This window comes from Primulina huaijiensis, chromosome 6 (genome assembly GCF_012295235.1).
Source record: "Primulina huaijiensis isolate GDHJ02 chromosome 6, ASM1229523v2, whole genome shotgun sequence".
Lineage (NCBI taxonomy): Eukaryota > Viridiplantae > Streptophyta > Magnoliopsida > Lamiales > Gesneriaceae > Primulina > Primulina huaijiensis.
This window is the reverse complement of record NC_133311.1, coordinates 16209140-16223309: the sequence shown is the minus strand read 5'-3', so window position 1 is coordinate 16223309 and position 14170 is coordinate 16209140. Positions and strand designations below refer to the sequence as shown.

Genomic DNA, 14170 nt, shown 5'->3' with positions numbered 1-14170 from the left:
CACGAGCGTATTAATCGTTTTTCTTGAATTTATTCAAACTAATGTGCAGCTGTTCTTGTTTGGAAGCAGTTTCATGATTTTATTTGATTTGGTTTTGGTGCTCTATTGGCCAAGAAGGGATGGTTACGAAAGAGATGGATAGAGTAATATCATTACCTAGGTATATAAATTTTTTGAAGATAATAATAGGTCATGATTTTCCTTAATAATTATGTGACAGTATGTATTAATGCTTTTTTAATAACCTTTTCAAACTTAAGTGTATATTTTTATCGGCATCAAGATTAATTTAATTTGAAAAATATAAATGTAGAATGAAGTGTTTCGCATATTATAGTTGAAGGGAAAAATTTCATTCCATATTATATCTATTAATATATTATTAAATATTTCGGTGTGAAACACTTTTTGAAAAACCAATACAGTCCCTTAAATTCCTTACATTTAAAAGCAATTAATTTATTACTATTATATTAAAAAAAAGCACATTTAAATTGTAAATCAATCTAAATGAAGACCAGTTTGACCTGGCCAAGGACTAGTTCTGGGTCCGAATCCAAATATGAATAGGTCCGTGATCAATTATCCAGTTAATCGGGTCGATTACGGTTTCCATATGTAAAACTCGTCAACCAGCCGAGTTGAAGGGTTTGACCAGACGGGTCTGATTTTTTTATTTTTATTTTTCCGAAAAATTTAAGATAAATGATCACGATCAACCAATCAAAGTGGTCGTTGGAGATCTACGGTCACGATTAAGCGACCGCTTGTCGACACAACAAGTCGATCGTTCCATATTTATTATATAAATACCCTCCACCCCCTTCATTTTTTCACACAATTTTATCTAAATCTCTAATCTCAATTCTTTCTTGATTATCAAAATATCAAGTCTTATTTAATGATTTATTGTCAATTTTTGATATATTTTCATAATTACTTCAATTTTCATATTAATACAAATGACCAGAGCAAGATCAAGTCGTAAGGGTGGCAAAGGAAAGGAATTTGACATCATGCCACCCGAGTTCAAGCACACGATTTTCCTTCATTCAATGTCGATTGCTATGATTTTGATTTTTTCGATTAGTAAAAAACGGGATCAAGAGGCTCAACAAACACGTCATTATCAAAGTTTAGAAAATATGAGCAATCCGATAACAACTAAAAGTAAAACTAGGGCAGTGCCTCGCCTGACATCCGATATCTTTATCAAACATTTCGAAAAGATGACTCTTCGCGCTAGTGATATGCAAGCCAAAAACAAATATTGTTTGAAAACTTAAAAATTTCAACAAAAGGTGGTTATGGAACTTTGACGTGACACATGAAGAAAAATTTCATCCAATAAAAATTGGTATTGATCATTCTTAAACTCAAATTCGGACATTCTCTTCTCAATTGGGTAACGATTCTCAATTTTTTAAATTCGACGAAACTAAATTTAGAGAAGAAACATCTAAATTTTATACAGTTGAACAACTTTATTTTAGTTTAGTGATAAATTTTCTTTTAAAAATTAGATTTCAACATGTGCAAATCTTTCTATTAGATGTATTCCACTAAATACTCTCAAATGCGCACTTAAAAAATTAGTCGTTGATGAAAAAAGAATTAATTAAAGAATTTGCTACTTTAAATAATAAAATTTCTTTGTGTTCCGATATCAGAAGTGATCATTGAAAAAATTGTTCATATATTGGTATTACATATAATTGGATCGATAATTTTTGAAACATTAAACAAAGATTGCTTGCATGTAGAAGTTTTGACGAAACACACAGAGTACAAAAAATTTCTCAACTTAATATTTGTTATTTTAGAAGAATGAGGTTTAACTTATCAAATTTTTTCAATTTTTTTTGATAATACAAGTACAAATACTTCTAGTATCACTGATTGTATTGAAATATTTATGCTGACATTGAAATAACAACTACATTTAAAATTACCACACAACGGCATACCAATATTCTGAAATTTATGTATTTCTGCTTTCAAGTTCACCTTCGCATCCAAAACTTGACGGCCCATCACTCTTGCCTTTGAGGAGTTTGGACTTTGGGTAAGCTATAAAGTTATTGCTTTCAAGTTTTTGTTACACATTATGAATTTACGTATTTTGATTGTTTATCTGTATGTCTTTGTTAAGCGCCCACCGAATTGCATTCATTTGCTAAAAAAACGATGGTATAAGCAAGTAACGCATGTATCGCGATGCTAGTATATATATTGTGAAAGGTGGCTGCAGGGCCGGTTTGGTCCTAATATTTAGTCCCAAAATATTATACAAACACCCCATAGAATAATTACCAAGGAAATCAAATCAAAACCCAAAAAAGAGACATAAAAGGAAAAGAAAATAAAGTTCATTTTTAGAGTCTAATCTTTAGAGGGACCTGTGTTTAAGGATATTTGAATTTGTTCTTTGTCTTTTAACACTCCCTGAAGTACCACACTCATTGCCATTACACTTCATTACTGCTTGAAGTGCTTCTTGAATTGAGCTAATACATAATGGTTGTTGCTGCTCAAAACCAATGTTGTCAATGTTTGAATCTTGATTATCTGCTTCACAAGTTATGTATAGAACATTCTTAACTCGGCCTCCGAGTGTAGTCATTTCCGCTGTTAGTGTTCTTAACCTCAAAGATTTTAGAGTCTTGATTAGGTCAGGTAAGAGGTCAGACCGGTCTTCGCAGCAGATTGAAGCTTTGATCACTAGTTTACCATCTTCATCTGATGCATTATCAACTTTTATTTCATCGGTTTCCGATGGAACTGGACTTGTTCCTTGAATTACGGAAGTTTGGCGTTTTAGCTCCTTCACTTGTTGGACCACATCTGCTAACAATGAAGCTTTATCTGTCTAAAAATAACAACAAATTTTATGATAGAATAAAAGCTACAATATTGTCTGAATAAAAGATACACTATCAATGTTTTGTTTTGATAGAATCTGTTACAAGAATTCAATGACTGAAGCAGATCGAAGCTAAATTTTACAATAACATGCAGTGATAAAATGAGAAGTTATAGAGCCTTAAATTCTTTCACTGTATCCACATATTTTTTTCATTGGAAGCAAATAAATTTGTTTACAAGAATTGTGTAAGAAAAATTAAATTCCCCAGATTCGGTATCAGTTCGGTGCTAACACCTGACTTATAGCTTAGTGTCTTTTGGAGGGACAAAACTCAATATGAGAATAATTTTTTTTAAAAAAAATCAAATCTGCAAGAACAATAAACCCGGATTTAATCTGTAGAAATGGGTAAGTACATCGAACCGCAAATCGAATTTTTTTCGAGTTTTATCAATCTTTTGGAGGTAAATATTGAAGGTGCATGGAGTTTTGGAAACTAGGCATAGGTATGATAAAGTGTGAAAATGAGCCGAACTACTGACAAGAATGCTTCTTTGTCTGTCTATTTTATTTTATTTTATTTTTTTCTTTTAAAATCCCTTGTATAGAATTTTTGTCTGCAGATCCGGCAAGATATTTCGAAGGAAGCTTTTGGACTGGTCCAAGGTTTCTCTTTATCGAATCAAACTGAGAGATGTGACGCATGTTCCCTCTCCCCCGCCCCGTAGTCCCTTCCCTTGGAACTACCATTGGGAATCGGTGACATCAGTATAAAAAATTAGTTGAATAAATAAAATTTAAAATCACCCTTTGATGTAGAATATGAACCAAAGAAAAACTGACGAGCCCCGTTGGGGGATCCGAATGCATGCAGCATAAATTAGTTCAAATTGCTTGCTACACCAAGTCTGTGTCACATAAAGGAAAAAACTCATTGATTACATTCTTTTGATGTTCTCTGCTGTATTCTCATTCACGATCTTCGTATATATGCTGATCGGATAATGGACAAGTATATATAATTTAACTAGATAAATGTACGTGCGTTGCACGTAGAGAAATAGAGATAATATTTATATGATAAAATTTTGTAAATATGTTTTAATTATATTTGAAATAATAAATACTTATAATAGATAAATAAAAAATGATTTGGTTACAAATGAAATCATCAAATTTTCTTTGCTTTGATTTGAAGACCTCCTGAAATATTTTCGTACCCATCGATTTTTTTCTTCTTAGCTCTTTTTTGGTACGCGACAATTGGTTCGTCATCTCGGATCTCTATTTCATCTTCGTCTTCATGGATCTTGATGTTTCTGTCGACGTTTAATTCATTTGATTTTTCTTCCTTTTGTTGTACATTGCTTGGTTTAATTGGCTTGATAATCTTCCGAGATGTCCGTTTCCTGATATCGACATTTGTTGTTGGATAATTCAGTGGAAAAACGTGATGGAGTGTTACAGATTGTGGCAGATGCTATTATTTTCATATAAAATATCTAATATTACAAAAAAAATGGAATTATTTATTATCTAATTAAATTTCATTTTTTTTTGTTGGTTCAGTTTTGACAAATATATCCCGACCCGAACAATATAAACTTCATTTTTAATATTTATATGCGAATAAAAAAATGATTTGTATCTCATTTTGGCTCAATTTGTTTTCAAGAATATTTAAAGAAAGATTAAAAGAATAAAATAAAATTTGTTATAATTTGGGTAGTGCAGTTTGACATAAAAGATACAATAATAAATCATCGCTGTAATATTTCAATTAATGAAGATGGTATCGTTTATAGAGTAGAGTTTCCGAATGATAAAAATCATATGAATAGAAGATATCTACTTTTAAAACACACAACTTTAATATCATATGTGTGTAGGTTTTCAACTTCAGAAATGAAACCACTATTGTAATTTTTAAATAGTCATTTTCATCAACTTAAAAAAAGTTTTTTCAATAAGTTGTTATTGAAAAAAAAAATCAACGAAGTGTGGTATACAGAGTCAAAATGCATACCGCTTCGAAGTGACCATAATCGATAAAACAGGCAGAAAACATAATAGAAGCATTGTGAAATGAAACATGAATCTATCATATCAATATTCCACCAAAGAATTGAACCAGAATATTCAAACAACCCCATCAAGCACTTCTCTGTATACTACATTTTTTGTAAGCGTATCATTGTTTGCATTGTAAGTGTCAGGTTTTATTAAAACCTTTGTACATCTCATAGAAATACCTCTCGATATGGCCACATATAATTGGCCATGAGAGAAAACAGGTTCAGGCAAATACACTCCAACAATCGGAAGAGTTTGACCTTGGGATTTGTTAATTGTCATGGCAAAACACAAGCGGATAGGAAACTGTTTACGCCTAAATTGAAATGGATATCCTTCATTTTCTGCTGCAGATAAAGGTATGCGAGGGATCAAAACCATCTTTCCAGTATGATGACCAACAGTAATTTCTCCATGGATAACATTGTTTCTGAAATCTCTACACACCATTCTTGTCCCATTGCACAAACCATTCGATGGATCAAGATTTCGAAGAAGCATGATAGGACAATTTCTTTTAAGCACGAGACGATGAGGAGGCAAACCATTGGGTGTCAAACTATTCAAAAATTCATCTGGATAAAAGTTTTGTGTATCATCGATTGCTTCATCAAAACTCAAAAAAATCATCTCTTCTCCGGGGAACAAGGAAATAATATTTTCGTTTATTCTGTCGACATGAACATTTTTCGTTGCAAGAATAGCTCGACCTTTCATATAAGAGGTTGATGAATAATTTTCGGTCAGGCTTGGATAAACATAAGAAATCAGCCTCTGTTCTGATAAGTCATCATCTTCTTCACAATACCTTACTAGCATGTCATCTGGAATCTTGATATTTCCATGCTCATCCATTGGTTCAATCCCTTGACCCACACGTAATAAAAAATTACAGAATACAGGATCTTCTCTCGCACGCATATTCTCAGACAAAACAATTATGTGCATCAAATGAAACAAGTAAGACTTGATTAAGCTCCCATCAATAGTTTCTTGAACCGTAGCTTTTGGAATTACTGGTAGTACTTGCATAAAGTCTCCTCCCAAGACAACAACTTTTCCGCCAAAAGGTTCCTTTTTGCCAACAAGATCTTGCAACGTGCGGTCAACGGCTTCAATAGCGAAGCGTTTACACATAGGAGTCTCATCCCAAACAATAAGTCTAGCACGACGTAACAACTCAGCTAATCCGCTTTGTTTTGAAATGGAACAAAAACTATTCTCATGTAAATCGATAGGAATTTTAAAACGAGAGTGAGCTGTACGACCTCGCGGCAATATGGATGCTGCAACACCAGATGTTGCCGTAGCTAAAGCTATCATAGACCTCGACCGAACAGTGGAGAGAAGAGCACGATACAAAAATGTCTTACCAGTTCCTCCGGAACCACTGACAAAAAACAAGCCTCCTCTTGCATTTTCTAAGCAATCCATAATCAAATCATATGCTACACGCTGTCCCGTATTAAGATGTAGATGAGCAACCAAATCTTCTGCTGATAATGGAATACACATCTCATCCATTATCTCTCTGCATCCTGAAATTGTAGAGGACTCTGCAAGACTTGGTATTTTGGGCAAGTCATACATACAACTATTCTTACCCATGCTTTCAAGAAAGTAATTAACAGATCTAAGGGTTTCACACAACACCTCGACATCACCAACAACGCCATCCCTTGCAAAGCCATCCGACAATTGTTCATAAAAAGAATCCCACAAGTTATTGACATCAGACGGCTCACAGTATACCAATAGAATAACAAACAGCCGACGGAAAGCATTTGGCATGTGAAAACTCATAGCTTCGTTTAAACATTCAAAATTACTACGATCGGACTCTAGCAAACCTTTACGCTGAGCTGCTTCCTTGAACGAGAAGCATGTCTGTCCACCAACAGTGAGTAAATCGTCAAAAGAGACTGCTCCACGAACGTGAAGCAGCAGCACTCGTAGATAATATCTCTCTCCTTCTGTAGGATTTGCTGAATTTAAACGGCCTATTACCTGTCTTTTTCTCCTTTCATTCCATGTCTTGGTCCTCCTATCCCAAACATAATACTGTGGGAACTCTGAATACGATAATTCTCTAGCGTCAGCATCACTTGAGCATGTCACAAAATACTCAGTTAGCATAGTTTTGCCAACATTACCTGAGTCCAACACCTTTTTCAAGTTCTGGTGATTCCAAAAGGTAATACATTGTTTATTAGGTAAATGTAAGGGTAAATTAATAACCGGAGGAGATATCTCATTCAAATCGAATTCAAAAATTCTCCACATTGCTTCCGGAGCAGAAATCCAACGAGCATCTTGGAATGCTCTTATCTCGTCGATGAAGGTGTCTGAACCGTGTTGTGAGAGATGAACATATATCTTATCATGACCTTTATATATATACTTATATAGATATTTTACCGCTGTGAGCCCTGAACATATCTCAACATTAATATGACAATCATACCTATACAACAAGTATGGATTATAAGGAACAACCCACTGTGAATTTAACGTACAGTTTCGGACTGTGACAGTTCGGCCATCATTTCTCCGTCTATACATGGGATATCCATCTCGACCTTGAGTTGAATTTTCTGAAAACAAACGAGGATAATGATTTTTGCATCGGCCATCAACCATACAAGGACATTTTCTATTCAATATACCACATGGACCGTGCATCATGTGTCTGGAGACTAAATGAAACAGCTTAGGGAATTAGCTGGATCTGGGATCTCCGCAACAACGTAAGAATCAAACATATCGGGTGAATTAATTTTGCAATCGGTAGCCAAAATAATAAGCATATGACAATGGGGCAAGCCTCGTTTCTGGAACTCAATAACATAGACATAGGCAGCAACACGACCAAATATGGACTTTTTAAGAATTTGATCTTTCAAGTCAATTAACTTCGCATGAAATACGCGTGAAACTAAATCTGGGCGATCTTGAGCAACTTGACCAACAAAAAGATTGTCCTTAATTTCTTTCCATTCTGGATTACAAGTCATCGTAATAAACAAATCTGGTTTCCCAAACGCTCTTACCAAAGCAATTGCATCAAGATACCTCTTACGCATATCTCTAGGCCCTCCAATAAATGACGCAGGAAGAACAACACGGTGTCCGATTTCACTTCCACGAGTTTCCCCGTTAACAACACTGTCAACTATTCCTTGATACATCTCGGATCGGATCTCTGATTGATTTCGTCGATAGTAGTCAAGTCGCGTTGTTTCTAACTTGATGTACATATCAACAACAAACTGTTGCAACAATCTTCCACCATACAACAAAACAGACATATCAGTATCTCGAATCTGCAACTTATAACAGTAATACTCCCTACATGACACCATCCTATCATTTTTACCATGGACGGCTGCAATGCAAAGTGGAGTAAAAATCAATATCACATAAAAAAATAACAGAGAAACAAACTATATTAAGATATTATAAGATGGAAAAAAAAACAAAAATATATCTCAACAAAAACAAAAGCAAAGAAATATCACCTCGTGTTTCACCAGCGACAACCTCGGAAAAAGAAGAAACATTTGAATTGGGCATAACATCATTGACAACATCTCTCGAGGTTAGATCATTACTAATTTTAGGGATATTCTGATGCCAACCACTATCACCATACGGGAAAAACAATGGATACTGTAATGCATCATAACATCCAAAATAATGCATTATTTGATGCATTAACCCATCATTTCCATGCACGACTATATCTCGATCGTAAGGAATATTCACACTATCATTACCTTCCAACCAGATAGCTGCAACTTGGTCTGTAGATGGAGAATTATAACACCTCTGATCAACAGGCACATTCTTACAAATATGCAACATTAGGCCTCTAATCGTAGGATATTGATTTATTCTTTTTAGAAGCTGAGCATATGGGTTAACCTTTAATAAATCCATTAACAACAACATGATGTCCTCATCGACATCTGAATCATCAACAACAGACACTCTGTTACGCAATTCATTATCGCTATCCCAGAAATAGAGTTGGAAATATCTGGGTCCGTCCTTTAAGGGGACAAGAGGAGGCAATGAATGAAACACTTGGCCCGATACACGAAATGTATACACGCCATGATTCGACGAAGCTAAATTCTTATCAAGTCGAGCGCCGAAAGAAGTGAATGCAAATAAACTGTTATAAAGTCGGATTTTGCGACGGAACAAAAGAGCAGAAGGAGACGACGCGTCTTTAAACAAGTTGATAAGAATTGTCGGAGCAACCGGTAAAGCCAGCCTAATCTTGCCAGAAGCACAACAGAACGATGGAGGTTCATAAGAAAACCTCCGAGCACCACAAAAAATACAACATGACATGGGCGCAAGTACATGTAAGTAGTCCAAGTCCACCTCATTGACTGTCGAGAAAAAGATAATTTAATCAAGAGTTGAAGAATAGGTAGAATTTATATGGATACATCTTTTACATTGGTCCAATCCCTGATTTTCATTACATAAAAATATAAAAAAATCAGTTTGCATTTTTTATATTGTTTTATTCACTAATATTGTTTTTATCTAATAATTAAGTTTTAAACCTCGACAGATAAATTTACAATTTTTTATTTTATGTTTTGTTAAATATAAACATTTTTGTATTATTTGTAAAAAACTAAGATAATGAAAAATATAATTAATACATAAATTGTAAAAATAAGTTTGAAACCTATGCTAGCATATTTTTTCTATTATTTATTTTAATATAAGAATGTATAACACTACTACTATTATTTGTAAGGTATTATTATTATATATTGATTCGAATTATTAGTTTTTGAAAAAAATATTTTGATATATTGGAAAATAAATATTTCATATCTCGGCTATTGAATTTAAAAGTTCAATAATTATTAATTATGTGTTTCTATACATTCAACCAGTTATTTCATTTCAATTTAAAATTGATAAAATTATGGAATAAATGAGTTCTAAATTTTTCATTTTACAATTTACAAAATCCAATTTTTTTTAATAATTATTAATGTAAAAATTAATATTATTATATATTGATTCGAATCATCAATTGTTGAACACATATTTTGACACAAAATCAGTTTGAATTTTTTTATATTGTTTTATTCACTTTTTTTTATGTGATAATTATATTTTAAACCTCGACAGATAAATTTATAAATTTTTTTCTGTTTTGTAAAATATAAACATTTTTGTATTATTTTAAAAAACTAAGATTGTGAAAAATATAATTAATATATAAATTGTAAAAATATGTACGAAACCTCTGCTAGCATAATTTTTTGTATTATTTATTTTAATATAAGAATGTCTAACACTATTACTATTATTTGTAAGGTTGTTCCACATAACCAAATAATTTAATAATTAATATTATTATATATTGTTTCGAATCATTAGTTGTTGACCAAATATTTTGATATATTGCAAAATAAATATTTCATATCTCGGCTATTGAATTTATAAGTTCAGTAATTATTAATTATGTGTTTCTATAGATGCAACCATTTATTTCATTTCAATCTTAAATTGGTAGAATTATGGAACGAATATTATCATATATGGATTCGAATCATTAATAATTGTTGAAGAAGTATATTTTTTATGAATATAACATAATTTTTGGCAGGGAAAATAAGTCTGTGCAAATAAAAACAACGAATGCATAAAACTTAGAAGTCACACGAAGCACAACGGGAAAAGCGAATGAAATAAACGACATCAGTAGAAGTGAATGAAATAAACAACATCAATAGATGACCAATAAGAAACAAAAAGAATAAAAATTAGAGACCACAAAAATACACAACAAGAATAACAAATAAAAAAAATTAAATAGATGTGGAACAAGAGTGAACTGACATTGGGACAGACAACCGTAACCAAGTTGTGGCCGAGGATGCGGATGGGCTGCAAGGAGAAAAAAGCAAGCAGAGAAAGAAACATATGCCATGCAACAAATAAAAGACCGAACATCGACGAGGGGAAAAAGAAACAAAGAAACGATAAACAGCGTAGGAGTTAAAGAATCTCACTCGAAGAAGATGTAACTGGAGCGCGAAAAAGCCCATGCTCGTGGGTATTCCTAAGAGAAGCGGAAAACATAACTATAGAAAACAGCAGAAAAACCCGTAGAGACAAACATAGACACAGAAAGAAATTACCTCGTGACAAAACTGGAGACAAGACTCGGTCTCCTTCCACGAGCCATCAAAATTACAATAGGGAAATATCAATTACAGTAGGGAAATATCAAAGACTGAGTAAGCCAAATATGGATGCATGAAAGTGAGTGATTACAGAGGAGGCAACGGATTAATTAATACACTAATAAACTAACTAAAGTAGAGGAAGACAAAGTGTCACGTTGGTATAATTTTAATGTGGGCAATTTATTTTTAATGAGGACAATAGACTATTTATTATTTTATTAGGACAATTAGGACAATAGGAAATTTTTTTTTAATGAGGGCGATAGACAATTTATTTTTAATGAGGACAATTAATTATGACAATAGATGAGGACAATAGAGTAAAATCACAATTCAATCCGTGTATATATATATATATNTAATGCATTAGCGACGGTTTTTTCTTAGACGTCGCTAATATTAGCGACGGACTTTAAACAATTCGTCGCCAATTAGCAACGGTTTTATAAACTGTCGCTAAATTTAGCGACAGATTACCATCAAGTCTGTCGCTGATTTTAGCGACAGTTATTAATAATGTCCGTCGCAATTATTTTCATTAAAATAAAAAAAAATTACTTTTAATAAATCTAAAAAAAATGCTTATAATTTGACTATGCTAACAATATTAATCTGACTATGCTAACAATATTCATGATTTTAACTAACACAGAAAAATTTAAAGCGAAAAAATTTACTCAAAATCGAAACTAAAATTGTGTAAGTGTTGTAAAGTGATGTTGTGAAAATGGACCGAGAATGTGGCTATTTATAGAGAATTTGCGACTGTTATTTCATTTAACTGTCGCAAATTTGAAAACTGTCGGTCATTTTAGCTACAGTTTTTTCTAAACGGTCGCTAATTTAATATAGCGACGGTGTAAAAACAACCGTCGCTAAACTTAAACATGCGACGGTCGTAGTATAACCGTCGCTGAAGTAGCGACGGTTAAATCAAAACCGTCGCTATATTCAACAACAGTTTCTTAACACTGTTGTCGTTTGTCTGAAAAATACGCCAATCGACAACGGTTTTTGCAAACCGTTGTCGATTGATAAAAAAAACACGGCAAAAGACAACGGTTCATAAAACTGTTGTCTTTTGACTTAAAAAAACGCTAAAAGACAACGGTTTTCTACAAACCGTTGTCGTTGACCTCCTAAAAGACAACGGTTTTATGAAAACCGTTGTCTTTTAACCCCTAAAAGACAACGGTTTTGTAAAACCGTTGTCAAAACTTACCTACGACAACGGTTTTCACTAAAACCGTTGTTAAAAACTATACGACAACGGTTTTTCACAAAAACTGTTGTATATGCGTTGTTGTTGGACGTTTTTCTTGTAGTGTAAATATAAATATTTGCATTAAGAATGTACATAAATTATATCCACTCATCATACTGATTAATCCTGCACTAAAAGTGTCATTTTTTCTTGTCTAATGTCTAGATTCTTCCATTTTCTGAGTCCATTAATCCCGAACAAAACCTTAAGTCGGATCGGACCCTATAAGCTCAAAGTATTTTAAGTAGAATCTTGGGATATGTTATAATCTGAAAAATCTTTGAACCCACAAGAGATGACATAGAATCAAGCTCCCAGATTTGTGTGAACATCGGATTACAAGAATTATATGGTAATTATCAAATTAACAAAATAGGGCATTAAAATGCTTACTTTGATTGTGCTAGGGAGTAAGCTTCTGAGCTTAGCAAGATGATTATTGATCCTTTCTCTACGTCTCCTCTCAGCTTCACTATGGCTTTTAGAGGCTGCAAGAGCCTTTGCATCCATGATTTCTTGAGTAGTCATTTTCTGTAGCTCAGCTTGCAGCCCAAAAGGGGCCGAGTTAGGGTGCACCATTTGGACTAAAGCTTCAGAAATAAGTCTCATGTGACGGTCCAGAACATCATGTCCATCGTATCGAAATTGTAAGCTGGCCGAACCTCTCCCGTTGAAGTAACTGCCAAATGATGGCGGTGGTTGGAGATGAAACGGGTCGCTACCCGAACCCTGAAAGTTGTCAACCGGGTTGAAAATGTGAACCGGAGAAATGCAAAGGGTTGATCCTCCGACTCCAATATATGCATCCGTTGTATTTTCTTGCTGCATTTCTTGAACAAGTGATAGATCTTGAACTTGGAAACCCTCGCCGTTATTAGACACAACATATATCCCTTGAGATATTAATATATTCTTGATTATCGTCTTTCTCCTCCTTGTCATTCATAATATTATATCAATCCTCGAACACCCCCTCGGTTTATGAATGTTCTGTATGGGATTTAGATATATGCTAATTCTTTAGTTGTCAAAAGTTGCAAATTTAGGTCACTACTCAAACATAGTTTAGGGCTGACTCACGATCGTGCCATCTTTCTTTCACATAAAGATGAAAAGAAAGAATATGTGAAGGGAAAGTATCAAAAAACTTGGATTCTACTCGGGCACGCATTGGGGAGCAAAAGGAAGTAAATAAAAAAGGGATATACTATGTAGACAGACCTTTGTTTTGTGATGCGAGGAGGAAGAATATTGTTTTGCTCCTCTAACTTGAACTTTTTTCTCGTGTCTCCTCAATCCCTTTTTCTTTTTCCTTTCTCTGTCAATAAAACCTTTATTAAGTGGTGATTTATCTGAAGAGCGAAAGAACCCATTCTTATCCTACCACTGACTACAACCTTTTCCTTTGTGTTGAGCTTTGTTGGTGGCTTGACTTCTTGTTCCCGGCATTATCCTCGGATAATGAGTATTAGTGTCCCAATTTTTTTTTCATATGACAAGTGTTTAGATCAATAATGACCACTGGATTTGAGGCTTCATCGGTGGTGATACCCCACTAATATTTGTAAACCGTTTGGTGCCCGTACATCGGAATATAGATATGACAAAGCCATGCGAAAGAGGATAAAGTGTGTATTTATTAAAAAAATATATATAAAAAAGAGGATAAGGTATTATGAATTTTCCTTTTTTTTTAAAAAAAAAGTTGAGAAGACATGACAATAATAATACAAGGAAAAT

At 33.5% G+C, this 14170-nt stretch overlaps 1 protein-coding gene across 1 annotated transcript; it reads right to left on the bottom strand.

The window, feature by feature from the left end:
• Positions 1-2258: 2258 nt before the first annotated feature.
• Positions 2259-13969, bottom strand: LOC140978829 (transcription factor bHLH30-like). Its single transcript, XM_073444058.1, has 2 exons — positions 12824-13969; positions 2259-2869 (listed from the first exon to the last, which is right to left on the bottom strand). Exons 1-2 carry the CDS (start codon positions 13370-13372, stop codon positions 2390-2392), a joined length of 1029 nt encoding a protein of 342 aa, XP_073300159.1. The 5' UTR covers positions 13373-13969; the 3' UTR covers positions 2259-2389.
• Between the last annotated feature and the right edge of the window lie 201 nt (positions 13970-14170).